The 27,147-nt window shown below is 41.8% G+C and overlaps 1 protein-coding gene across 1 annotated transcript; it reads left to right on the forward strand.

The window, feature by feature from the left end:
- Positions 1-207: 207 nt before the first annotated feature.
- Positions 208-26,884, forward strand: AZIN1 (antizyme inhibitor 1). Its single transcript, XM_050307266.1, has 12 exons — positions 208-490; positions 6,233-6,370; positions 12,930-13,127; positions 15,149-15,322; positions 15,590-15,762; positions 19,354-19,488; positions 20,971-21,052; positions 21,917-21,991; positions 23,061-23,226; positions 23,763-23,881; positions 24,055-24,269; positions 24,882-26,884. Exons 3-12 carry the CDS (start codon positions 13,026-13,028, stop codon positions 24,991-24,993), a joined length of 1,353 nt encoding a protein of 450 aa, XP_050163223.1. The 5' UTR covers positions 208-490; positions 6,233-6,370; positions 12,930-13,025; the 3' UTR covers positions 24,994-26,884.
- Positions 26,885-27,147: the final 263 nt, after the last annotated feature.

Below are 27,147 nucleotides of genomic sequence, written 5' to 3' on the forward strand. Positions count from 1 at the left end.
CCCGCCGGGGACACAAGAGCCCCGCGGGGGACACGAGAGCCCCATGGGGGACACGCACCCACCTCTCGTGGCTGTGACTCCCCGCTCCCATCGCGCCCCGGCGGGGCGGGCGGTGGCGGGTCCCGCCCCCGGTGCGGTGACGCTATCGCTGGTCCCGCCTCGCCCTCCCGCTCTATAAAAGCGCTGCCGGCGCCGTCTCTTTTTTCTTGCCCTGTCTCGCCGTTCATCTGCCGCTCGCTGGCCGCGCTCCCGCCTCCGCCCGCCGCTGCCGCAGCCCCCGGCCCGCTCTCCGGCTCTGTCTCTCTCCGCCTGTGCCCTCCGGTCCCAGCGCCGCGCTGCGCTTTCCCCGCCGGCCGCCCCCGCAGCCTATGGCCCTGGAAGGCGCCGCTGCCGCCGCCTGTATTTCTGCTGTAGGTTCCCACATCCCTCTTTAAAAATTCCGCCTAAAAAGAGAAGACGATTTACCAAATCTTTCGGGCCGTTATCTCACGTGAGTACCGGAGCGGGGGTCCCGGGGCTCTCACCGCGCCCGCGGGGGAGGCGGCGGGAGGAGGGGGCGGCGGCGACGCCCACCCTGAGCTCCGGAGCGGGCCGGGTCGCCCCTGGACACCGGCGACTGGGGGGAGCGACAGGAGCTTTCCCCTGCCCGACCTGGGGCTTGGGGCGGTGCAGGGAGGGAAGGGGAACAGTGGCCGTGGCGCCCGGCGAGGGCGGAGGGGCGTCCGGCGGTCAGCACCGCCGCCTTTGCGGTGCTTGGCGGGGAGGGCTGGAGATGGGGCCGGTTCCTCCAGCTGCCCTTTCTCCACCCGGCGGCGTGTGGCGAGACCGGCTGCGACCGGCGGCAGCAGATGGAGAGCGGCAGGATGAGTCAGAGCCGGAGCTCCCCCTGTCCCCCGGAGCGCGGGGCGGTGCGGGGCCGCAGTGCGGGGGCCGAGCGGGCGGACAGCGGGACCCCCGCGCCCCGGAGGGTGTCGTTGGCGGCGGGCGGAGGGTCAGCGGCCGCCGCGCTAACATGGCGGACAGCGCTGCGTGCGAACGGTGCCGGGGCAGCAGCGGGGCCGGGTACCGGGGCGAGCGTTGCGGCGCCGCCGCCGGCCCCCTTCTCCCGCAGCCCCCGGGACGGGGGAGGGCGGTGGGTCCGCCGGCTCCGCGGGCAGCGGGGGCTCGGCGGCCGCCCTAACATGGCGGATTCCTGCGGAGGGGGGCTGCGCGGTGTCTTCCCCTTCACAGCCGGGGCAGTACCCGCGGCGGGAGACCCGCGCCCGGCGGGCGCTGCTGCCGCTCCTGGGGCGCCCCTGCCTGGGACAGGGGTTGAGCGGCGTCCTCGCCTGGACCGCTCAGGGAAGGGGCTGCCTGGTGCCCTGTGGCAGCTGCTCAGGCTGGAGAGCGCAGGCTGTGGCGCGGGTGCCGGCGGGTCCCTTCCCCGCGGGTGACCCTCACTCTGGAAGCTCCCCCGGGCCCGGGGAGAGAGGCCGTGTGTGTGACGGGCTTCGGCACCGGGGAAGGTGACGAGAGCATAGGCTGTAAAGGTGCTGGTGGCATGGCCGCGGCGTCTCCTCGCCTGCATCTCAGGGGCCATGTTGTGCTTCTGTGAGCGAGATTATCCATCCGGGCTCCCGCTGCCGTCCTCCGCTTTCCCCCTCACCTGAGCCGAGCCTGCACGAGGCCTCGCCTGTCCCCCTCAGCACTGGGGGACAAGGGGGCACGCCAAGGACCACGGTGGCAGCCAAGGAGCTGTCAGGGCACCGCGCAAGTTGTAAGGGCATTGCACAAGTGACGCTTTCCGGGACAGGCGCTGGGATGACGGGACAAGTCGCCTTCACGCGGAGGGGCTGTGGGGTCCCCCGGCATGTGAAAATGGAGCCCTTCCCTCCCTTTAGCAGCCTCCTGCGTTTGCCAGGGGTGTTTGCTAGTCATCTCAAGGGCTTTCACCCTCCCCTTGGTCAGTCTGTTAGTGTAGCAGTAGCAGGTTTGGTGCTGGCAGGCCTTGAGGTCTCTTAGTTGAGACTCAACCTCCTTGGCTGCCTCTGCCAGCGCTTTGTGGTCCAGTTGGCCACTGCTGTACTAGTGACTTTTGGAAAGTATGGAGAAGAGAGTCCAGTTATTCCTCAGCTGCTGGTTATGTGTGTGTTTAGAGAATGTGCATGAGATTATTGGGGTATTCTGAGTGTGTGTGCATGCTTGCTGCAGTGCTTTTCCCTGCTTGGTGAGAACTCAGAAGGGGTGTCCATAACTGGTTATAGTGGTGACAGATCAGCAGATGCGTATGTTCTTGGTGGTAGGGGACCTGAAAGCACAATGAAAGAGTGGGGGACTCACGCATGTGTAAGGGGGATGGTGCAAGTGCAGGATGATGGGGCAGCTGGCAGGGCTGAGGAGAATGCTCTGTACTAAACAGCACTGCAGGTCTTTTCCAGTCATCTGTCTGGGCTTATTCCAAGTCTAAGAAGATGTATATCTGTGCTGGGGGGAACCTGGTTGTGGTGAAGAGGAAAGAAAGTGAGCTTGAATCATCTTTCAAACCTTTCTGAAGTGCATCTCCTGCAGTGCAAAATCCTGCACAGCTGACATATGCCTGTAGGCAGGAGTGCTGTGTTTCAGACCTCTGCAGCTGTCTCTGGTGACTGAGCAGGATTTGATTGTGTGGTCCCAGTCGGTTACAGCCACCCTAAATGAAAACACCATGTGACGTCTAATAAAGCGACGTAGACCTGCCTACCCACCTAGTCAGATGTGTGACTCTGTGTCTTGCATGGCAGTGGGTTGGAGGGGAGACCTGTCCCACTTCTTCTGCCCTCCCTGGCTGCTCGATTTTTGTCTTGGAGGATACTGCACTTGCCCGCTATTCTTTCCTGGATAAATGTGGGAGGCAGTGGAGCTGGGGAAGAGGTGGGGGTTGTGAATAATGGTGATGGTAGGAGGGGTTTGTTCCAGTCTGGACTGGTCCAGTCTAGTTCTTTCCTTCCTGTCACCGTGTGAACAATGCTGCTGCTGCTGCTGTGGCTGATGCTTGTGACAAGGCAGCCCCCTCCCCGTGTGCCTCAGGCTGTGGTGAGCTCCCTTCCCTGCCTGCTCTGCCTGCTGTGGGCTGAGACCCCCCTGCAGCCAGCCTGCTGCCCCCCATCCCTACCGCTGGGCTTTCAGCTCCAGGGGAAGATTGTGAAACCACAGAAAAAGGGGGAGTGGGGGAGCTCTTGGAGGGGAGGGGTGTTGTTTGGTGGTGAACAGCAGTGGGGATGTTTCTCCTTTGGGGACAGTTTTACTGGAGGCAAGAGGCAGGCTTGCTGCCTTTCAGCACTGCAGCCTGCCCCTGGGCCAGCAGCCTGTGCCTCTCGCTGCTCGCTGTGCTGGAAGGCTGCTGCAGGTGTGTCATTGCAGCAGTGCTGGGCTGTATGCTCTGGAAATGATTCCATCTCTCCAATTAAAGGAGAGACAGAGTGCTCTGGAAGAGAACTAAGCCTGTCCCTGAGAGTGAGGCTTAATTGTGTAATGGGCTAATTTGGGTATAATGGTAAATTTCAGTTCTAAATAATGTTATAGGTGCAGGAGCAAGAGTGTGGTTGATGAGAACTCCTCAGGGACGTGTTCTTTCTTCAGGACCTGCTCCCCCCTGGGGATTGCCTAGCTACAGTATCCTGTCCCTGATCTGGAAAAGGCTTACTGTAACTCAAAAAATACCTGGTTTGTTTTTTTTTGTGGACCAGAGTAACTTTTGCGTCCAAGTCTGTCACTTGGTATGAATGTGGAAGGTCATCATAATTCTAGATTTTTAGGGTTTCGTTCATGGATATTTTAGCTCAGGCCAATAAAGGGTCTCTTTTCAGAAACCGATGCAGTAAATATTTTTTTTTTTTTTCAAGTAAAATGAATTGATGCCTGGTTTTGTAGGCTGGTCAGCATCAGATAAGGAGGGCTGAGTGGGCCTGTGAGCTGGAAAAAGCCTGGCCCTAGGTGGCCTCCTGGATACTCAAGGCTTGCTGTGGGGATGCCGTTGTTCTCGCAAAACTATACACTGTGGACAACTGAGGGGTGATGTGTTGTTTGTTTTTTTTCCCCTTAGGTGAGTTACTACTACTGTTATTGCTTGAGATGTAGTCAAACTTGAGGCGCTTGCTAGTACGCTAACAGATGATAGATGAATACACGCATGTGGGTGTCACTTGAGTATTAAAAGGCAGACCTGCCTTGCTGATTATTCCTACAACTTAAAGCTCGCTGCTTAGCAAAGAATGCTTTTATACCTACTTTAAGACCCTTAAGCAATGGATGCTTCATTGTTGCTGATGACGTGCAGTTCTTGTAAGTCTGGGTTTGTCCTTATGGGTTATGGACATCTAACACACTTCTGGTACTTAAAATGGTAGCGCTGCTCTGCCACAGTACAGCAAACTCCCTCTTTGTGCTGGTTAAAGCAGACTGAAATGACTGTGATTGGAAAGGCTCATACTGTACTGTTTTTCTCTGAATGTTTAGAATTGGCAAACCTGCACAAAAGAGAGCAGTCAGACTATTTTGTATATGTTTGTGTAGATCCTTTAGATAAGTAACTGTCATTTAAAAGAAATTCTGAAGGACAATTAGAACTCAGCACAGCTCATAGTTGTCTGTTGCTACAGAAAATGGTCAATTTTCATTCCAGCTCCATAGGAGCTTTCACTGCACACTTTTTTCCTTGGGACATGTGAGAATATTTATTGGAATAATACTGCAGATGATATTTGGCTAAAGCATGGCTTTTTAAGTTTTGCACTGAAGGTCATGTGCTCTCCCTAGAAGCACCTGTGTTTAATGATTTGTTTGGCTTGGAAGGTAAACTTAATTCACAATCACTGGAAAACTTATATAAATTCTCGTGTATGATCAGAACAGCACTGGAAGTACTGGAGCTATTTAGTTAATTTTAAAAGCTGGCAACACTTCCCTTTTGTAAAACTGTTGTGAGCATACTCTGAGAACTGAATGTAGTAACATTTAGTAACTCTTGCTTCAGTGGAATAAAAGGCATATATATTAATTCTATCCGGCAAAATTTCTTAATATCTCAGTTAATTTTGAAGCATTGAGGTTTATTTTTAATGCTGTGTGCTACCAAATGCTAATTTATGTGGCAAAGCTGAACAGACTGCTCTGTCGAGTTGCTGTGGAACAGTTACCCTCAAGTTGCATTAATTCTGTTTTTTATTCAGTACTTTATAGAGTGGGCTAGTTTAGTTTTCCAATAGCAAGAATAAGTGGAAAAGTACACTTCAGCAGTTTGCTTAACTAATGTGGTTGAGATGATGATCTTTTGGGTTAGGTGATTCCCCAAAGTCAGGTTTTTGTAGTTCAGTCCATGTAGTATTTAAATAATGAGATGAGCAAAGGTTGAGTTTTACAGTAGGTTGGTACATTCCAGGTTTCATGCCATATACCACAGTGAATTTGTAGAAACTTTGTTGTATGTTGGGTTTACACATGACCAGTTTGGTAGTGTATTTAATTCCATGAAAATTATCTTTCCATTTAGGAGGAATAATTTCTCAACAGGGTTAATAAATGTTTCCTTTTTATGTTCATATTTGTGTGATTGCTTTACCTGAATTTAAATGAACCAGCCTTGTACTTTAAAATGCTTCTTTGGTGTTGTGTGTAATAACCTTTAAGGGCCACCTGAAATGTTTCCTCATTCCTAAAGGCAAGCATAAGTTTCTTTCTTTTAATGGTCTTGCTCATTTCTGGATTTGTCTGTGTGGTGTTCAGTTTCACTATATAAAGCACTATTTTTCACCCACAAGCAGCTTTTTCACCCACATGCTGTGTTCATTCACAGCAGAGGGAGAAAGAACGTGGCAAGGGAATTCTGAAATAGAAATGAAGTGGGGAGAGGAAGTATGCAGTGGTTACAGGGTTAAAAACACTTCTGGGAGGGTAGTCCAGTATTAAGATGTACTACCCCATAGCAGGATCTCTTTGCCATTAGTTTTGAAAATCTTCCAGTTCAGACTGTGAAAGATTAGTACAAACAAGCAGTTTCATGTGTTTTAGCGGGTCTTGGTATATCTGACTTGTGGCTCAGAGTTTACATTCACTCGTGAACACCGGCTGCTTGATGTGATTATAAACTTTCATGGTGGGGTGTTGCAAGCCTTCTTCAAAGCACCACTGATGAGGCATTTGTTACATGTTTTAAGATAAAGCTTTTATTCTGTTCTGGCTATGAAATTTATTTTTGTGTGCATTTTTTTTCCTACAGGGCAAAATCTCTGATCAAGTTTACAACTATCCAGAGGGCTTAGGAGAAGTGCTTTATAGAGAACAGTTCGACTTCAACGCTGAGCCACCTTGGGAACCTAGCTGATGATAGTAGGGTTCCATCTCCTAACTTGTCCATGTAAGTCTCTCTTTGTCTGTACTCAGGGAGGATTAGCACTTCCAAAAATACAACTTGTATGGGCTTTTTGGTAAGCAAGATAACTGTGTGGATGTAGATTATCAAAATTACATGGGGCTTTCATTTGGTGGGGGACTATAAATTTTATTCATCTAACACTTTTCTCTATATAATTATCTGATAAAGTTCTGAGAGACTGAACCATGTGTGAGTAAACTAGGTAAATAGTTACTTTTCTGAATTAGGGGTGTTGGCTGCAGAAATCCTAAAATAAGTTCAGTCTCTCAGTGGTAATTCTGAAGTCATGAATTGGACTGCATGACTGTTAACATCAAATTATGACGTGCTGAAGACTATATGATTTCTTAGGGTACTTTATAGTGCAATAGTTAAAATTTGCTCTGGTAAACAGTAACTAGTGCTGATCATGAAGGGTGTGCCTTCCCAAGTGCTTATCTCTGTTATTTGCTAATTAGCATCCACTTCCACAAATAGTTCTAGCTGAGCTACAGTAGAATGTGTAATTTAGTGTTGGATGGAAATTGTGTGCCAATTACAAATGCCTTTATATTTTGAAGTGGCAAATAGTTATTAAAGAAGAACCAGACCACGATAACTGAAAACAAATGAGTGCACTTAGCTGATCTTAAGGAACACAGAAAACTTTGGAATGTGTGTGGTTATCATGTTCTGTTAAGTTAAAATACCTTTATGTAGGTTTTAACAATAGTCTTAAATGCATTTGTGATATCTGCATTAAGCTGACTTTACAGTATTTGTACAGTATTACTTTTTTCCTGTCTAGCTGAAGGCATTTTCATTTGGCTTAGTACCCATAAATTATATAATGCTTTTTAATGTAAAATTTGAGGATGGTTAAGTACATCTTACTGGTCCAGGTACTTTTTTACAGACCACAAGGATTCCAAATGCCAGTTGTGTGTTAGTATGTCTCCTAATAAAGTACTTAATGTAGATAAACTTGCTCTTTGAAAAAACCACAATAGCAGAGGCACAGGATGAGCTTGGTTTATTGTAACTTCTGACTTTATCTCCAGAGGGTACGTTGGTTTTGTTTTGTTTGGAACTTACTGAATTAACTGCATATATGTGGTTGGGTTTAGTCTAATACTCTATTCGAGTGAATTCAGTTAACACTGAAAGTTTTCTGAATATCACTGTTAATTTTTAGGTGTGATTTTTATAAGCTAAATATTGAGAAAATTGTTTCTCCTGTTCAGCTTCTGAGTTTTGGCTCACTCTTGTATATGGGTAGAACTCTTGCATGACATTTTGTACTTCAACAGGAATAAAGTAAAGTAGTTAGATAGGAAAGGCAGAAGAATTGTTAGGAGTGAATAAAGTTGAAAATCTTAATGTACTGTAAATGCATTTTAATTTAGAAAACTATTCTGGAGGGAATTTTGACTGTGACAGAAGTTTTTACTCTTGGAGGAGAAGCTGTTCTGATACTTTCTTTGAGATCTTCCTTCTCTAACTGGTAGTCACGTGCTGTGGCAAATAGTGCAAGGTATAGCCTGTCCTAGAACAGAAATGCCACCAGATTTGGTGTATTTGCAGCTGAATGTTCAGGTGATGTGTCTTAATTTTGAGCTTGGATCTTATTATGTGTTCAGTAATAATATACTGTACACGAATATAAGTAAATCAATATTGAGGGTAGTGGTGATGTAGGTAGCAGTAGTGTTTGCCAGGGAATCTGTACCTGTTTTGGTGTGCTAAAACACAGATAATTTCCTCAAATACAGCTAAGATGCAAGTTAGCCATCTGATTGGTACTTCTGAGTCTTGCTCAAATTGCAAAGTGATTTAATGGGAAACAGGTCAATTGAGCTTTTAAATATAACTGTAATGTTATGTTCTGATGGAACTCAAATAAAAGTCTTCTATCTGAAGGTGTACTTACATTCCCATTAATCTTGCTTCCTTTTTATAATTTTCTCTATCCCACTCTTGTCCATGTATTACACTGGCTAAGGAAGAACTTGGGGTTATGTCTTGCTCTTCATGCACTGACTCCCTGAGCAGTCTAGCAGCTCTGGCCTGAAGTCTTGCTCCTTTAAAAATCTGTTTTATATATTTCCACATCCGGTTTATCGGAAATGATGGGAATTAGCAATGGAAATCTGATCTATTAGCAAGCTGTGTGTCTGAAAGTGGAAGCAGTAGCTATCTGGGCTGGCTAACCTTTAAAGCTCTCCTAACTTTGTTTAAATGGGGTTGGGTTGTAATTGGGGAGCAGGAGAGCTGGGAGTTTGGAGTGTTAGGGTGCAGTGGGGAGGCCAAATACTAACACTGACTAAGCAAGTAAGAAGAAAGGATAGGGAAGCGAGTGCTGTGAAAGAGAAGTGGTGGTCTGGTACACCACAGAAATCTATGTGCCCTTACCAGAGTACAAATTTTTTATAAGCTTTGTGAGATTATTGGCTCTGAATAAACATATTCAAACTTCAAGAACATGGAAGGTTCCTGAAAGCGTGGTTCCTATAGAAGATATAGGATGGGGCATTATTTTTTGCTATCTACCCCCTTTGCTTGCTTACTTCAGCATAATTGCTCAAGTTACATTGCTCATTTAACTGTGTGGAATGCTCCTGAGAGGATGGGAGGATGCAGCTAACCTAAGGTGTACAGGTACTCCATGACCCCCAGTGGATTTCTACTGAGAGGTAACTTGAGTAATGCAAAAAGACACCTGTTTCAGCATTGCTGTCAGTTGGTCTCAGTGGCTGCATTCAGCTGACTGACTTACAGGGGTGCAAGTTGGTGAAATGGCATCTTGGAATATTTTTTGGAAGAGATGCTCCCATTATAAATAGGCATTTTCTGCACTGAAAACATGGAACTCATGTTTCTACTTCTCTAGTTTACCTGTTCTGTGCTTAATTGCCAGTGTCGGTGACAAAGTGTTTCTTCTATGATCTGTTACCCCTGAAGAACTGGTATTGTAATGAATGTGAGATTAATGTATTTTTACCTCTTTGTGATTTTTACATAATCATAATTGTTAATCTCGTAAATATTTACTTTGTTTAATAAGACATGGAGTTGAAAGGCATTACTAGGAGCCTGTTTGGTATGCAGGGACTTTGTCGTTTGCAGAGGAAATTTTTAATGAAAGAAACAAACTTAAGGGTGTTTTGGGGGGTTTTTTTGGTGTGTTTTTTAGGCCAAATAGTATGTAGTTCTGACAGTGTAAAGGAAAAAAAAGAAAATTGTATTGTTATGGATGCTTGCATATGACAAGCATGTGTTTAGTCTTTTTTCAGAGCTTTTTCATTTTGTTTTATTCCAGATGTCTGCATTAATTGCAGTGTTTAAATATGTACACTTTTATCTTAAGAGTTCTTCATCTGGGAAGTCATTGTGTTAAACCGTAAAGAGCCTGAGGATGTAACGCTTACTTCAAAGGAAGCAATTACATGCCTGTGTAGAAGTCTCATACCACTTGACAGCTTTTGTTTGCCTTAAAATATATGTCCTGGAGCACTGTGCAGACTAACATTTCAGGTGCAAAAATGGGTGGTGTTACCACACCAAGTCTGTCAAATAATGACTTGCAGCAAGTCAGCACTTCCAGCAAGGAGTGAACTCTGTACTGTCATGATTTCTGACTCATCTTAGAGATATTAAAAAAAACTCCTAAACCACCCTTTAGATTTCCTTCTGCAAATTTTATCACTGATTCTTCTCGTTCAAGAGGGATACCAGTCAGAACAGAGTAAGAGACAGCACAGTCCCAAACTGTGCTGTAAGGTATGAATCCCTTAAAAAAACATTGCTCAAATATCCACTCTTTTGTAGAGGTGTTGTAGCAGTGCTCCTAGGAATCTGGTTTTTCTTTGTACAGTATTCTTTGTACAGTATTCTTTCTAGCCTGTTCTCAACAAGACAGTGTAATTTCTTCCAGAAAGGGAAAATGGGATAGTAGTCGCTAGCCTAATGTTAGCTTTTTTACTATGTTAATTTTGCTACATGGAAAAGCTGCTATGTCTTGGATGTGCTTAGGAAAAGCAATTGCTGTTTAGCAGCTTGGGAGAGGTTATGCTAGGTTGTTAATGGTTAGTTGTAAGGTATTCATTAAATTTCTGCTAGTATATATTCCTTTTGGTCCCTACCTCTTGACTCTTAAGGTGCTTTTGGATGAGTGAACAGGAGACAAGTCTGGTTTAGGAAGTAATCTTCATCCAAACTAACTAGATAAGTGTTCTTTTTGTTGTTGTATTTGGTGAGTTAGTGGTAAAAAGCCTCTTCTCCCCCTGCTTTAGTTAAACCAGTTCTCCCCCTCCTCCCCACACAGTCTATCCAAAAGTAAAAGGGCAGCTTTTGGAGGAAAACATTCTTCTGCGCCATCTCTGCCTGAAAGCTGCAGACACCACAGTTATTATCTATGACGAAAAGCTTTCTTTTAAGAACAGTACACAATTAGCTTAAATCTATTCCACTGTAACTCAGATGAACACCCAGAGGAAAAGTGTTTAGACTGAGCTGCTCGGTTTGAAATACAAGGTACAAGCAATTAGCCTGCTGGGTGGATGGGTGTCTGGTGAGCCTGAAAACCTTTTCAGTGCTGTGATTGGTTCCAGTGGGTGTTCTGAGACCTTCCAGTAGGATAGATCAAGGTGGAAGGGACTCTTGACTATCTGTACACTTTAGAATGCAGGGAGTGGCTTATAGCATTAAAAAAAAAAAATAGCTGAGTAGTACCCTTGTATATACAGCAATTCCTTAAATACTTTAGTTTTGCTTGCAGACTTTTTGACAGGTTTATACAATGTATCAGGGAATTAAGAGCTTATTAAGAGATCACAAACACAGAAATTGTCTGACTTGAATAAACAATGGAGAGCTCAGACGTGAGGCTTCTCCCAGCCCAGTGGCTTCCAACATGCAAACAGTTACAGGTACTTACAATATGTATTGGTGAGGCGTGAGTGGGGAGAGGAAAGAAGGGGAGTCATAGAAGCTTATACTGTGCAGTTTCTGTGTCAAAATGTTGCCACAGAGTTTTCTTGAATTTCTTCTGAAGCCAAAGGACATATTAGATGTCATGAAAGAATCTGTAGATTTAGATGCAGCGCAAAATGTATTTGAAAAATTTTCTTTAACACTGTTCTGTGCCATGAAAAGTTTAAAAAACTTGGGGGGTTTGAATGTTTAGCAGATCCACTACTTTTGAATAATGTGCTGAAAATAGAAATCACTTCACTCTTGCATGTGTCCACCATGGTTGTGCTTATTCCTCTCCTTGGTATTACTATTTTTGCAAGAATACAGTAAAAGAATTGTTATTGTTATTGTAGAAGGAAAGTTTAATGTGTTTACACAACCAACGAGTTCCTAAGGATGCATAAAGTACTTTAAAATGTCATTAAGCATTAGACTGTTTAGGTCATAGTATAAAAAAAAAATGTTAACATAATTAAACTCCGCTTTTAGGCTTTTTTCTTTGTATCTTCATGGTTTGAATATTCCAGAGCTCTACCAAATTACCAGTAAAAAACTGATGCCAGCCTTTCTTACCCGGGGGGAAAAAAATTATCTAAACCTACTTCTGAAAATCATGGATATTTTATGAACACAACTGTGGTGCTCGTGTTTGTTTCAGTGATTCGAAGTGAAATTTATTCCACAGGCTTGTCTTTTGTTTGGCGGTCCATTTTTAAGGAGTTTTAGCTGTTACTCTCACACGGAGATATGACTGGCTAATTAATTTTTTCTTGTTATTACAGTGTCTGCCACCTAGTCATTGTTTTTGTAACTGTAATGAAATCCTTACATCAATGTGATAATATCTTGCTCTTCTGTGATTGTTTTGGATCTCCAGGATTCACTTAAATAAGCTTATGACTCATTACACCTGTGAGATGAGTATTTCTTACCCAGCATACTTGTCTTTATCCTTCAGCTTCTGAGTAGAACTGAAGATTCTTGCTGCCACTAGGTTCAGTTCACCTGGCAGTAAATTCCTCTCTTAAGAAACATAGGGGGCATGTTTGAGTTGTGCAGAAAGCATACAAAACCCTGCTGGCTCCTCTCCCGTTATTTGGTGTAATGAAAAGCAGGAGCAACTGCTGCTTAGTTATCTTAGTACTAACTTGAACAAAAGTAACTTTGTTCATATTGTTGACAACATTAACCAAACTTAATGTTACAAATTGTGGATTTTTTTAACTGTCTGGAGGTGGTGGATGAAACATGAGACGGAATTAATACCATGGCCTTGTGACCATTTGAAGCCAAAATTTTCTTCTTAACTAATGAAGTGCTTTTGACTTTCAACCTTAATGTTTCTGGTTTCTATCAACACTTCTAATTAGAAAAATAGTTCTGCTATTTTAACGCCAAGAGCATGTGACTTATCCGTATTCCTGGCAAATGGAGGGTGAACAGAGTAAAAAACTATCTGGTTTTTTTTTTTAGAGGGTGTGTGCGTTCCTATTTGTAGGACATCAGATGTAGAAAGAACTAATTTTTAAATAGTGGCATAGTATGCTTTGTGCCTGTTTTTCCATTGACTTTTGTTTTCTTTGTACAGTTTGTTGCATAATTTAAGGACCCGGATATAAGGCTTGGAAGCCCATCCCTTGTGTTTCTTGGTTTATGACTGTCGGCTTTGTGGAATACGGCTGAGATGAAAGGATTTCTTGAGGATGCAAATTACTCCATTGGTCTGTTGGATGAAGGAGCAACTCTTGCAGATGTTATTGACAACTGTATTTATGAACATACTCATGTAAGTTGGCTTTCCAAATCTTCTGGTTTAGTTCCATAAGTCTTCAAAGTAGGTCAAGGTGTTTAGGACTGGTGAACTGACAGCAACAGAGGAACAGTCAGCTAAGCCTCATTCACCTTATAAAGTCGTTTGCTCTTCTAATTCTGCTGCTTTGCTGTTTACTTGCTTTGGGCAGAATTCTATTGGGGAAATTTAGGCAACAACTCCCTGCGTGTGGCTAGCAGGAAAGTAGTCTTGCTGATGTAATTAAATACAGGTTCCCATCTCTTTGTTTCAAGAGCTTTTATTAGCAATGGATTTTAGACCAGGAACCTGAAATTGGGCAAGTGAATATACTGAGTTAGAACCATTTTAGTTGTTGTTCTTTCTGTAAAAATATGGCAAAGTTTAGACCAATATGTATGCTGAGCCAGTTTAAAGCCACATTTAAAAGTTCTGTGGATCATCGTGGTTTATAGTTACCTTTCTCCCCACTGGAAACGTAGGTGTGAGCACATTGTGAGGTGCTACCTGTCAAGTCAAACTAGTCTAAAAGCAACCAACTGGGAAGAAACTTGAATAATTCTGTAAATACAATAGTAATTCTATTGAATAAGGCTTCACTCATTTCGTAGGAGGCAAGAAGATGTAGCCTTTGTTTTGTAGATGAGGTTGTAGAAAGAGCAAACTTTAAAAAGAGGTTTCATTAAACAAATACTGTATCCTTGGTATGCCATACCTAGAGTTGTTCACTTTTCCCTTGGTTTATCAGAAATAATGTTCAAGTGCAAGTGCTCAACTGTAGTACAGCAAATAGCTAAATTCCATGGCCTTCTGAACTCAGGTGTAGGATTCCCAAATCCTGATTCCTAATATTCTTTTTCTGTCTAGCAAATAAATAGGTAAACTACTGGCAACATGTCATGTCTCCAACCACTGGCTGGCTCACAGAGGATAGCTGCCTCCTGCTGCTTTCATTTACTCCTTTAGCTCAAGGGGTAGAGGCCTGTGCCATGGATCTAAAGCTCCAGATCCCATTCCTGCTGGTGACCCGTACAGGGGGTCAGTATGCTTCCACCCGATGGAATTTCTATTTGTGTTTTTTAAACAGAAAAAGACTTTGTATACAATAAGCCACGACATACATGGTTTCAAATCTGTGAAAGTCAAGTGCTAGAATTAACATTTGATGTACAGTCTTAATTCAGATCAACCATATATTTTGTGTTGGTCCTTAATTGATATGCGGTAGGCCATTCATTTACAGGAATTTTACTGAGTGCACATTATAAACAAATATAGAATAATCTATTTGCATTTTGATCCACTATACCCACATCATGACTTGATATTGAGAAAGACTGTGGTATAACAGATGCACAAGGGGGACTTAACAGTTCAAGAAGAGTGCCTGTGCATTTTCTTAAAGATTATGTACTTGATTCTGCAACCTTTAGCACAGTGAGTTTAGTTCTTAAAATCCTGTTGGAACTAAATGCTTCACAAGATGTGGAAAACAGTCTCAAATTTGACTTCCTGAATTGAATACTACCAAACAAATTTTCCGTAAAATGAGCTATTAGCTAGATGATAAAATAATATTAGTGCACTAGATTTTATTTCTTGTATAATAAGCTATAAATTATGCTGAGGCTGTGGAAGCTTTCATTGCAGTGGATTTTCTTCCTCTAAATAGTTGCAGACTTCTGAAAATAAAAAGTTGGAAGAGATTTGTAACACTAATCTGTATTTTTAGATGAAACCAGCATTTGGCATTTAAGTAGAATCTTTTATTCAGGAATCTCAGAATATTGTCTAACTAGCATTCATAATATCTCTGAAGTGGTAGGTATTCCCTTTGATTTTATTTTTTTAAGAGTTCAAATTGCTAGGTGAAAGTAAAAACAAAAGCAACATTCACAGTCAAATCTAAAAGTTAAGAGCAGGGTGAAAAGGTACATAATCCTTTAAGACTTTGGGTTGTTTGTTTGGCAGCAAACTGACAATTCAGACATTTTATTTTCCAATTCTTCCTTTTTCAGACTGGAAAAAAGGCATTTTATGTTGGTGATCTTGGAAAGCTTGTAAGAAATAACATACAATGGCAGAACGTGATGGCACCAATAAAGCCATTTTATCCTGTAAGATGCAATTCTACTCCAGGTGTACTCGAAATTCTGGGAACCCTTGGCATTGGTTTTGCATGTTCCAGCAAAGTAAGTTTTTCTTACCTGTGTGCCTTATTTTCTTCCATGTGCCTGCAGTTTTCAAATCATCTTTTTGGTGTTAAGTGCCGTGATTATAAATAATTCCTGAATTCCTTTGTAATTGGCTGTTGAAAATCTATGCTTCTGCCCTAGAAAGAGTGGATAGCTTTTTCTTTGTTTGACTGTTCAGTGGAGTAGTAGAGAGCATCTAATAAAAATTCAGGAAAGATTGTGCATTGGACTTTGTCAAACTCTAATATCCTCCTGGTTTTCCAGTCTGAAATGGCATTGGTACAGGACCTGGGCATTTCTCCTGAAAACATCATATATACAAATCCTTGCAAGCAAGCTTCTCAGCTCAAGTACGCAGCGAAGGCTGGGATAAACATCATGACTTGTGACAATGATATTGAGCTGAAGAAAATTTCACGTAACCATCCAAATGCCAAGTGAGTGTCAATTCTGGCTTTACTTTTAATGTGGGGGAGACCTAATTTTGCCTGTATTCTGGGTGGTTTGATGGGCAAGCAAGTACATGGCTTCTTTAATATAAATCACTTGTGTCTGGTTTTCTGCTCTCTGTCTCCTTTGAAGGTAGCTTCTTTGCAGCTTTCCCTACTGGGTCTCAACTTACTCATATAATAGTAAGGCTCTTGGTTTGGGAGAAACTGATTTCATAGGGCAAATTTGATGTAAAGGTTTCAGTGATTAAAGCTCGGAAACCTGGCATTTCATCATCTGCAAGTACATCTTCCTCGTGCTCTGTTGTGGCTTCACTGTTTTCAGGAAGTTCTGTTTGGATATTAGTGTCTCTGACTGAAGTCAGGGCTGAGACCATCAGCAAACGACCATGTGCTCTGGATCCCATCTTGGGTTTGGGTATACTCTGCAAGTCTGTTAAATACACCTGCAGGTATTTCTGCACCATTAAAACAGTGAGAAATTTGACTCCAGTTCTGTTTTCAGTCACTTCAGTATTAGCTCAGCTCTTTTCTGTAGAGAAATGATCAAAGCTGATATTCTAGTTGTTAAATATGAGAATTTTATTGCTGCTAATGTATCATGGTCTCTTGGACTGATAGGCACTCCAGTCGTTAAACATCACATCCCTCACATATGAATACCTACCTGTGGGCCATACCTTTAAGTAATTTGGAGTCAGAGCCTAAGTGAATGTTACAGAGCTTTCCAGTGATTAACAGGGTATAGCTTCCCACAAACATCATTCGAGAAACTGAATTCCTGACATCCTTTACAAAGCCCTTGGTTGTAAACAGTCTTTATTAAAGTGTTGTGTCGTCTCTCAAAACTGAGACCATAGTTGTAGAATTGGGAAGATTCTACTAAATTCAGAATCTGAAGACCTAGTAATCTCACCTAGTTGCTTTTTTGGCAGGGTTGGGGTGGTTTTTTTTGGGGGGAGGGTGTTTATTTGGGGGAGTTTTGATTGTTGAAGGCTACCTCAAGATTTAATATTACTGTTGCTGGTGATTGCACTTAATCCTCATGGAAGTCTGTCAGTGCTTTGCATACTGGAGAGGACTTCCTGTGCAAAGAATGTTAAATGCACAATAAATGTTTTTTTCTGTAAACTGCTGGCCTTGGCATACTTAGTGCATTTGAAAGCCTTGGCAATGCTAAAGCCGACTCTTACGTTGTTAGTGCTTTACCAGTTATTCACCTGTGGGTTTAGTCTTTTGTTAGTTTTCATGGTGATTTATTTCCATGATTCCAACAGCTGACTTCAGACAACCTTGCCTGTGGTAATATCCACAGCAAGAGAAGTTAGGATACCTACTTTTCTTGAGCCAGGGAAACTGTGAAGAGGGGAGGCAGAACGGAGGAGTTTCATAAGCTACAGAAGAACAAACTCTTCTTTTCAAGGAGCCCATAGTCTAATACTTACAGAAATTCCCATTTAACAAGGACAAGAAGCTCAATGTCAACAAAAGAACTGCAACTTGCTGTAATAAATTTCCTAGAGGTCTGATTTCTCACTGGATGGAAGTGTTTTTTTCTCATTTGATTAGAATTATCTTATTTAGGTCATTCTAATGTTCATGCTGAAGTTACAATGAGTTTCCTTCTTTCTCTTACTTGGCACAGTTCAAAAAGTCAAAACCACCTTGTTCTTCCTGTCTGTGGTTCTTAGGGCTGGATTATGCTTGCATAGATGAAGCCAATATGCTTTGGCTGAGGAAATGGTATTTAGAAAGATGTGATTCTCCTTCTCACTTTCTTAAAATCTGTGTAACTTTGCACTAAACTTGGTAATGGGTGGGTCTCCTTTCATAGCTGATGTTTCTGCCTTTCGAAGTCTTAGTCACTGGAATGGTTGCAATTTTTTTTTTTAAAGGAAGAAGAGATGTCAGAAAGGAGTGCTTAGTGTTGCATTTCATTGTACCTTTAGGTTTTTCCAGGCAAAGTTTAACTGCTAAGGTTCTTGCTGTCCTAAGAGCTTTAGCAGAGGCAAGAGTGAGAAAAGAAAATGCTTTCTTAAAAATGAAAAACCCCAAACCCTAAACATATCACCCTATAGCCCTGCTCTGACTGGCTGAAACCCAAGAAGAAAAGTCCTACTAGATTTCTAGAAGTCAGAATTACATTTTTTCAGTGGTTTGCACTGAAAAAGTACCTTGATTCAGTTTATAGTCCTACCATAACGATTAATCAATGAAATTTAACACTGGGTGTCTTTGAGAAGGGGTTTTGACTAATCTTAATGTGAGGTTACGAACCATAGTATTATTTACTTGATTTCTTTTTTTTAATGTTTCAAGAAGTTAAACTCTTTAACTTGAAACAATTATTTTGTTACAGCTACACACTTTTCCAAATGCTTTACAAAATATTGTTTGACTGCAGTTTTCTGAACAGAATTGTCTGTGCTAGTGGAGAAGCAGGAAGTGAGAGGCTAGTCACAGTTTCCCAAGATGAAATGGTATAAATTAAAATAAAAAAGGATTGCTGGGCAACCAGTGTGAGAATTTAGGATTTTGTTGCTGTTTAGAAAATGCAATTTAAATACCTCATAAGGCATTTGGAAAGGACTTGTAGAAGTCATGAGTAGCTGTTATGCCAACGTGTGTTCTGCAGTGGCTAGGCTGAGTTCTCTTTGTTGCATGTCTTAAAAAGAGCTATTTCACTTTGGCTACAGAGCTTCTGCTGCTTGTTTGTGCTCCCCACCCTGGTTAACTGCTCTGTGCAGTCTGTCATGTGTGCATGTACATTGTGACCACTTCAGTTTACCACATGAGTGACTAACTGATCTTTTGGGGGTGACTGCCTTAGTGGACAGCAGTTTGAACTGGTGAGTTTTGGGGGTATGCCTCTAGAGGTTTTGATGTGGACATGCTTTTGTCACTCAAGAGTTAATTTAACATAGAGAACTCTCAACACTGGCACTGCAGTTTGCCAGACAGAGGGAGGAGGATGTCTCACTGCATAAGAATGTAAGATATGGTACTTGCTTCCTCTCTGCTCCACAGTGTCCTGGAAGAAGGGACAGGGAATGGAGTGGCATCCCTACCCCATCTCCAGTCCATGTGCTCAATCAGAAGAGGAGGTGGAGGGATACGGCTGGGGTTTGCTTTCAGTGTGTCAGCCTGCTGTTCTCCAGATGCTGAGTTAAACTTAATCTGATATGTGGCTGACCTAAGGGTAATCTCCACGTATTCCTCTTGTCTAGGAAGGAGGTCAGAGATGGGAAAAAATCATATTACAATCTTACTGGTTTTATGAGGAACTATACTTTATTAGGAGGTAACATTCTCTTTTATTACAGCACTCAACAGACTCTTGCTGCTACAAGAGTCTTAGTTGCTGCATTTCGAAATCCCTTGTCCTTGTTGGCTCCATGTTTTAGCCCCTAATTGCTAGTTTTTTCTCTGTACAGGATTGTTTTTATTAGGTTTCCTTGATTCATCCATCGATGGAGCTGGAGTAATGACAACATAATCAACACACTTCTGACAGTCTTCAGGCTTCACATGTGCTGCTGATGTAAACCAACTGCCCCAATCATCTTCCCCTTCTCTTAGGCTCTTACTGCACATTGCCACAGAAGACATTACTGCTGATGAGGAGATGAATATGAAGTTTGGCACCACCCTGAAGAACTGTAGGCACCTCATGGAATGTGCTAAGGAGCTGGGAGTCCAAATAGTTGGTGTCAAGTGAGTAACTTCTTTGTTCTCTGCTGGCTGAGCAGACGTTTGTACAATGTGCTCAAGATGTAGAATAGAAAATAATTTTTTCCCTCTTTGACACTGTTTTCCAGGGTTAAAAATAAAAGGCAACAAAACCCCCAAACAACAACAAACTAACTGAATCACGAGTTTTTGCTTGCAAGCAAAGTGCTAATATAAAAACAAAAACGAGTATTAAACAAAGTAACTTTTACAGACAGCAAAGCAATTTTAAATGGTGCATCAGAAATCCTGTGTCAGCATGAAAACTAAGTTTAGAAGCCTCTCCTATTCTCTGACTGTACTCTTGAATTTCTGTGGTAACTTGTGTTGTATTTTTCCAGCAATAAACAGCTTATCAGATAAAAGCTAATATAGCATGGAATAGGTAGGACAGAATTTGAAAAAGATCAGCATGGGATCAGATTTTTAAGAGTAGGGTCCTCTGTCCCTCTGATCATATCAAGACAAAATACCTAAATTTTTGACTTGCTCGTGGCAGAAATGCATCCTAGTCTTCTGAGATCTTTCAAATGATCTGTGGTATTTTAATTGAAATGTTGACAGATACTTTACTGTATGGAAGAAAAATACATGAATTGTTCTGTCTGCCCTCAGCTTCTAATGTACCACATACTCATGAATGTTTTAGGAAAGCAACCAAACAAATAGGGTGGGTCATTGAGACAGTAAAAAAGAAGTGAAAGCCAGATCTTGATGACTTAAACCACAATTGTTTTGATGTATATCTGTTTGAAATTGATGTTAAATTAAAGCATAAACATACTATAATCATTACAAATGACGAATGTAAACTAAAATATTAGAGGATACTACTGAGAAAATGTACTGCCTCTTATAATGCCTTAACCAACTTTAACAAAAATCATATGACTCTCGTGTATTACTTTCATTTAAATGAAATTTAAAGGTACGCATGGATTCATGCAAATAAGTTTGAAAGGGGACCTTTGCCTCAAAATGGCATTCCTTAGAGGAGTAGGCTTGGAGCAGAGAGCGTTGTGATACAGATGGATTTGTGTCTGTCAGGAGCCTGTTAGCCATGCTCCTCTCGAGGAAGCCCATGGGGCACGTTTGCACTAGTTTTAACACCTCAGTGACTACTTATGGCAGTACTTCAGCCTTTTGGGCATGGAACCACCACTGTGAAGAACAAGTTTTAGCCGCTTTGATAGGGTAGACTGAAAAGTTCAGTAAATGTTATTTCCTAAAGATGAGAATATTGTGGGACATTCTTATACATTAAGAGTGAGACAGCTCTCATGTACAAATCCAGTGGAATAGAAGGCAATAGTTCCTGAGCTTATTCTTTCCACAGTTCTATTATCATGCAAGCTTGTTTTGAACCACTTGGGAATCAGTTGCTTCCATTGCTGTTTTACATGGTGAAACAATTTGTTCTGAAAGCTACATGGTTCAGTGTATTAATTGTGTTTTTATTTCTTTCAGATTTCATGTTTCAGGCTCTTGCAAGGATCTGCAAACGTACATTCATGCTATATCTGATGCCCGGTGTGTGTTTGACATGGCTGTAAGTAGATCTATACACACACATGCAATTGCTACAGTAGAAGATCCCTTCTAATCATATTAGCAAGCCAACTACATTGTTTCCAAAATCAATCCATAGTAGGAGATGGAACTTGTAGTAAGGGACCAAATACTCCATTGTGAGATGTGGTAAAGGTAAAACAAATTTAACATACTAATTGTGGACAAAGGTTAAGGAATACTTGCCACTGACAGACAGTAGCCTTGTGTGCTATTTTCAAATAAAAAAAAATTAGTTAACCAGTTTTGGTAAAGGCTTTTTGACATTCAAATCTGTCTTGCAAGTATGTAGCTGACATTTTTGCTTGGCTAAAATATTGAACAAATGTATGCTGGCATTTATTGTGGTATGAGAAGCTTGTAAACTAAAGAGAGAAGCCTGTGAGTCTTTTTACTCCTATCACTGCAGTCAGGGCATTAGCTGTGACTGGTAATGCACGGATGGGGGCAATAAAATTGAGGATCTTGCTGATCTTTGTGCAAATTCAGTGTAGTAGTCTTTTCACGTAATTTATGAATTCCTAAAACTGTCTTTTGTTGGAATGCACCACCCTGTTCAGCAAATACTGTCTGACTATAACAAAAGCCACAAGATGGGAGTTGATGCTGCTGTGGGACTTGCAGAGAATTGTGTAACCAGCCACTCTTGACATCCCAATGCTGTTGCTATGAGGTTTAGTGGAGCTGTACTATGCCCTTACTCCCTCACTAGACATACTCTGCTAAGTACGTTCAAAAGTATAAATGCATAGAAAACAGCCAGAGTAAGGAGCAACAAATATTTTTGCAGTTAGTTGTTCATCACAGTTGTTCACGTACTTACATTTCTGCTTACGCATTTTAGGAAGAATTTGGCTTTAAGATGAACATGTTGGATATTGGTGGGGGCTTCACAGGCTCAGAACTTCAGCTGGAAGAGGTATGCAGTGTTTTGGAAGTTGAAACTCTTAATTTTGAAGTGTTTACCTTCAAACTGCAACTAACATTGATAGCTGAAACCCAGTGTAAATTCCATGTTAGAGTGTAATTCATAAGATCCCGATAGTTGGGTTTGTATTCTTTATCATGGGTAGTGTAATCAGTCCTTGGAGGTGATTATTTCTTTAGTCCTGTTCACACTGGATTAATGCTGATTTAAGCATGTCACAGATTAAGTTACTATCCAAAGCAACCTTAGCAGTAGTAATTCAAGTTTTTTGGTGGCTGACTGTGGTTGTCCAGCTGTTGCATGGTTTGGACCAGGGTGGCTTAGGATGCTTTGGATCATAAACCCTGTTTCTACTGGATAAACACATCTGGTATTTTGCTTGAGAAGTGAAGGCTAAAGGTTTTGGTTTTGTCTTTGCTTTGGCTAGCCTCTGATTTGGCCTAGATGCCATCTTCAGTATGCAGTGGCACATAAAACAGGATAACCTCTTTCCACTGCTATGTTGTCTTAGAGACACTCCTTGAAGGCAGGACAGCAGAAGTGATGCAGTGAGAAGTTTCTAACAGCAAACAGGGCTTTACTTTCTTAGTTCTCACAGTTCTGTTACTTGGCTAAAGTACCTGCTATTTTCCAGTATCTGGCTTAAGATATGAGCATCAGTATTAGATAATGAATTCTGTTTCTAATGTGACACTGTTTGGAACTGATTACAAAAGGACCCTTTCCTTGTTGTTTTGGGTTCATATGTAATTTTACATTATCTCTTGTGCTGGACAGACATTGAAATTACTGCTGCAGTTTTGAGTGTACCACAGCTTGACTTTTGGTGGGGAGGAGGGACGGTAGTACTCAGACTCTCTCAATCTTCTGTGTTTAGCAAAATGGCCAGTTTTCTTAAATCTTTTTTGTAAATTGTAGATCTCCAGTAAAGGCACTTTATTGAGGACCAGAGAAAGTATTGGGTGTGCTGACTGGAACTGTTGCTGACTGAAAGTGGTTGTATATCTCATATAACCATAAGCTGAGTTTGTTGATCTTACCTCTGACTTCAATTTCCTAGGTTAATCATGTCATCAGGCCATTGCTGGATGTCTACTTTCCTAAGGAATCTGGTGTTAATGTGATTGCAGAGCCTGGATGTTACTATGTTTCATCTGCATTTACCCTGGCAGTGAACATCATAGCAAAGAAGACTGTTGAGTATGATAAACTTCTTCCCTCTGGAGGTAAGGGTTGGATTTATATTTTCTGTTGCGAATCAGTACATGGAACTGCCCACTATGAGCTGGGATAGACTAGTTTGTCTCAGCATATATTTAATGCATTCCCTTATTCTTCTGCCTTCCAGGTTCTGACCATATGTTATCTGTGTATCTCACGGTTCCTTTTATGTGGTAGTCCTTGTATTCTTACTGGGTTTGGCTTCTCAGTGGTTAAACCTCTATTGGGTGCTTCACAGGTGGTGTGTTAGAAGGTTGTGTGTTAGAAGAACATAAAACCCCTGTCATCGAGCAAGCTGCTTCTCTGGGCTTGTATTCTTAGCACTGATTATTACTAAAAGTATTAATTTTATTAAGCCTCACATTTAAAGTTATAACTGAATTTATAATCTGGTCTCATACAGATTATTATACTTGTAATTCTCCCATTCTAGTGTATATGGAACCCCTTGTCAGGAGAAAGCAGCTGACTTAAGTTAGATTGCAAAAGGACTACTTATGACAAAACATGCATGCAAGACAACTTCTTTTTTTACTTCCAGTGGAGCAAACCAGGAATGATGATGAACCAGTATTTACATATTACATAAATGATGGTGTTTATGGTTCTTTTGCGAGTAAATTGTCTGAAAAACTGAATACTATCCCAGAGGTTCACAAGGTGAGTCTTTCCATATTCTTCAGAGATAGTCCTTATCTTTGTCTAATTAATATATATGTAATACTTTGTACATATATAATTACATATTACTTGTTAAATTATCCTTCTATATGTTTGAAGATTTTCTTATTTAATAAACTGAAGCCTGAATTGCCTTGATCACTTCCATACAGAAATACAAGGACGATGAGCCTCTCTTTGCAAGCAGCCTTTGGGGTCCATCCTGTGATGAGCTTGATCAAATTGTGGAAAACTGTCTTCTTCCTGAGTTGAGCGTTGGAGATTGGCTGATCTTTGATAATATGGGTTCCGGTACCTTAGGTGAACAGTCTACCTTTAACGACTATCAGAGGCCACTGATTTACTACATGATGTCTTTCAGTGACTGGTAAGAAAACTGTCTCAGTAGTGACGGATTGCTTTTGCTTCCTTCAGGAGTCTCTACTTACAGCCAAATATAAATTACATTCAATGGCAAATATAGGAAAATGCAACAATGTGCCTTTTTAGCTTGTGGACTTTTTTGTCTCTATTTTCTGACTTTCCTAAGACCAAACTGAGAGCTGTGATAAAACCTACTTTGCTTTAAGGATGAAAAAGGAAAGCAAAATACCTAATCTCACCTGTGAGTTCAGTGGTAGCTGTAAAGCCTTTCCTGTTGCCATCAACCTTTGAGCTTTCCTAGCACCAGTAACTGCAGCTTGTGTATGATATTGATTGGCATGGCTGCTGCAGGCAGGAAGGGCAGTAATGCTGTTGTGGTGATGGTGAGTTTGGTAACCTGTTCCTGTGCTGAGGTAGGCAGGGCCCTGGGCTGTGCCCGTGGAGGGTGGGGATGTTCCTGTGTCCTCCAAGCACTGGCACAGCTGGTCTCCCTCCTGCCAAGGCTGGGGCCAAGCCGTGCAGGGGCACTTGGCTTCAAGTGCTGTATTGAGGCTGGTTTCTGATTTGAAGTTGTACCTGAAAATGTTATTACAACTCTCAACCTTTTCTGCTGCAGGGATGAGATGCAAGATGCTGGAATTGCTTCAGACACATTGATGAAGAACTTCTTCTTTGTGCCTTCTTGCATTCAGCTGAGCCCAGAAGACCGCTTTTCCACTGCAGCTTAAACAGGCATTAACGCTTCATTTAGACCTGCAGTTGCAAGTCTGTAGTTTGTCTGGTCAACATTCCAGTGTGGAAGAAATGGAACAATCTTGAATTCAATTCATTCTCTTCAAAACTTGAAAAAATAGTGATAGCTAATGGGGACCAGGCAAAACAAGCTACAGCTACAATTCAGTGGGGGGTGGGAGGGTTAGATAATGGCGTCCAAATTTAAAATCAAGTTCATTCAACCCATGAGCGTTAAATATGCAACAAAATGGATGACTTAGTGGAGATGGAAACCCATCACTTGGGTTCTTCAACAGTTTACATACAAGTACACAGTTTTTATACTAAGGATTCCTGTTAGAAAAGTCTTGTAAAGTTATTGTCTTTCGCCCAGATATATCAAATGTCAGTGGGAGACCAGTGTGACTTCATTAGATGTTTTAGTGTATTTAGAATGTGTAAATTTGTGCTTTGAACTGTAGTTTAATAAATGTAAAATTGCATCATAGTGTTTGTTGTATTTGACCCTTGATGTATCCCCTGTATGATTGCAATAAAACTTTGTGTAGATTTTACTGTTTTTCAGGCTAACTTTGGGAGGGACTAGGCAGGTAGCTATAAAATAGATGTATATGTGATTGCTTTGAGAAGCCTTCTTTTCTCTAGGCTCAGCTTTGTGTTAAACAGTAAAAATTCTGGGATTGATAAATCTGTATGAGGTGAAAGTCATGTAAGTTGCTGGAAGGCTAAAATGCAATTTGTGGTGTTTTTAGAGCATGACCTTAGATTCAGTTCTTAACACCAAACAGCAAACCTGCACTAGGCATGGGTGTGCACAGAAGAGGTTTAGTCTCTTAGCTCGTGTGCATGCAGTGCCCTGAGTCAGCATGGGCTAGCCCAACTCTGCATGTTGTCACAGAACCTTTGGCTCCTTTTTTTAATGGTGTTTATTTGAAAAATCTTACCTTTCAACTTCAGCTAGTTCTGTGTAGTGCTGACTCCTAAGGGAATGGCTGCACAAGTCTTCAGAAACCTCGATGCTTTCTTGCACTGGATTTCATTTAGATATATCCACGATGTAAAGGTGGAGCAGACTGCTGCAAGTACATGTGCCAACTGCATCGAGTAATGAACTGGTCATAATTTCTGTATTGTGTTACTGGAGCCTCTTGATTTCTTCAAGGTCCTTACTTTCTTATTTTAACTTTCCCGTCTTGAAAACTGGGAGAAAGAGGAGAAGGGTTGTCAGAAACGATGCACTGACATCTGGATCCTGCAGTCAGACATTTTTAAACCCTTTAGTTGGAGGAAAGATTTTTGCCCTTGGGTTGCAAGTGTATTTTACACAGGTGCCAGCTGGTAGGAACTTTTAACTTCTGTTAAAAAGATGTTTATAAAACTTGATGAATTTGTTACTTGAAAGTAAAGAAAATTCTCAATTTGGACTTCTGAGAAGAGTTTTACAGGCCACCTAAGATGTACAAAATAGCTTATGTTTTTGAAGATGCAGTCTAAGAAATATTTATTACTGTAATTAAATGTGGAAGTAGAAAAGGGAGTAAGCAATGATAGTGGGAAACCTGTGTTTTGGGTTGGTTTTCTGTTTGTTTTTAACCTGAGGTTTCTAACTGTCCCTGTGTGTCAAGAAGTGGTATGGACTGCAGTCTAGCTGTTGAGCTTTTTCTCTAGACAAGACAGACTGCTGCATGGTTATCAACTAAATACAACGTACAGTTGCCTAAGATAACTCTACAGAATTCTGTCATGCAATCTTAAGGAGAGTTATTTTATGTTAACTTACACATCAGTTGAAAAACGTTTCTCTCTGAATGATGTGGTGGTCAGAGCAGAAATACTTGCTGTACTTGAAGACAGTCTGCCATTAAAGCCAACCTGGAGTCTGAACACAGTATGTATTTCAGTTTGATTTGCTAAGTGCTACTGTTCATATTGTAACTGCAGTTCGGAATTTATACCAAACATGAAAGCTGGATGATTCCTATGGAGTAATTGGAAGTACCATAGCTCTGTCATGCTCCCTAGACAGCTGCAGCCCCTCCTGTGTGCCGTTGCTGGTTGTGCATGGCAAACAGCCCCCAGCTGCTTTGCCCTGAAAGCTTCCCCGAGACAACCCTTCAGCCTGTGTTCTCTTTCCCAAGGAACATCCA

Source organism: Myiozetetes cayanensis, unplaced genomic scaffold (genome assembly GCF_022539395.1).
Source record: "Myiozetetes cayanensis isolate MyiCay16 unplaced genomic scaffold, myiCay2020 scf1, whole genome shotgun sequence".
Lineage (NCBI taxonomy): Eukaryota > Metazoa > Chordata > Aves > Passeriformes > Tyrannidae > Myiozetetes > Myiozetetes cayanensis.

Excerpts from the sequence above, each read along its gene's own strand:
- AZIN1 (XM_050307266.1), top strand. The coding sequence starts at position 13,026 with ATGAAAGGATTTCTTGAGGATGCAAATTACTCCATTGGTCTGTTGGAT. Across the intron at positions 13,128-15,148 it reads GTATTTATGAACATACTCAT|ACTGGAAAAAAGGCATTTTA; the intron begins GTAAGTTGGCTT and ends TTCCTTTTTCAG. Across the intron at positions 21,053-21,916 it reads GGTGTGTGTTTGACATGGCT|GAAGAATTTGGCTTTAAGAT; the intron begins GTAAGTAGATCT and ends TACGCATTTTAG.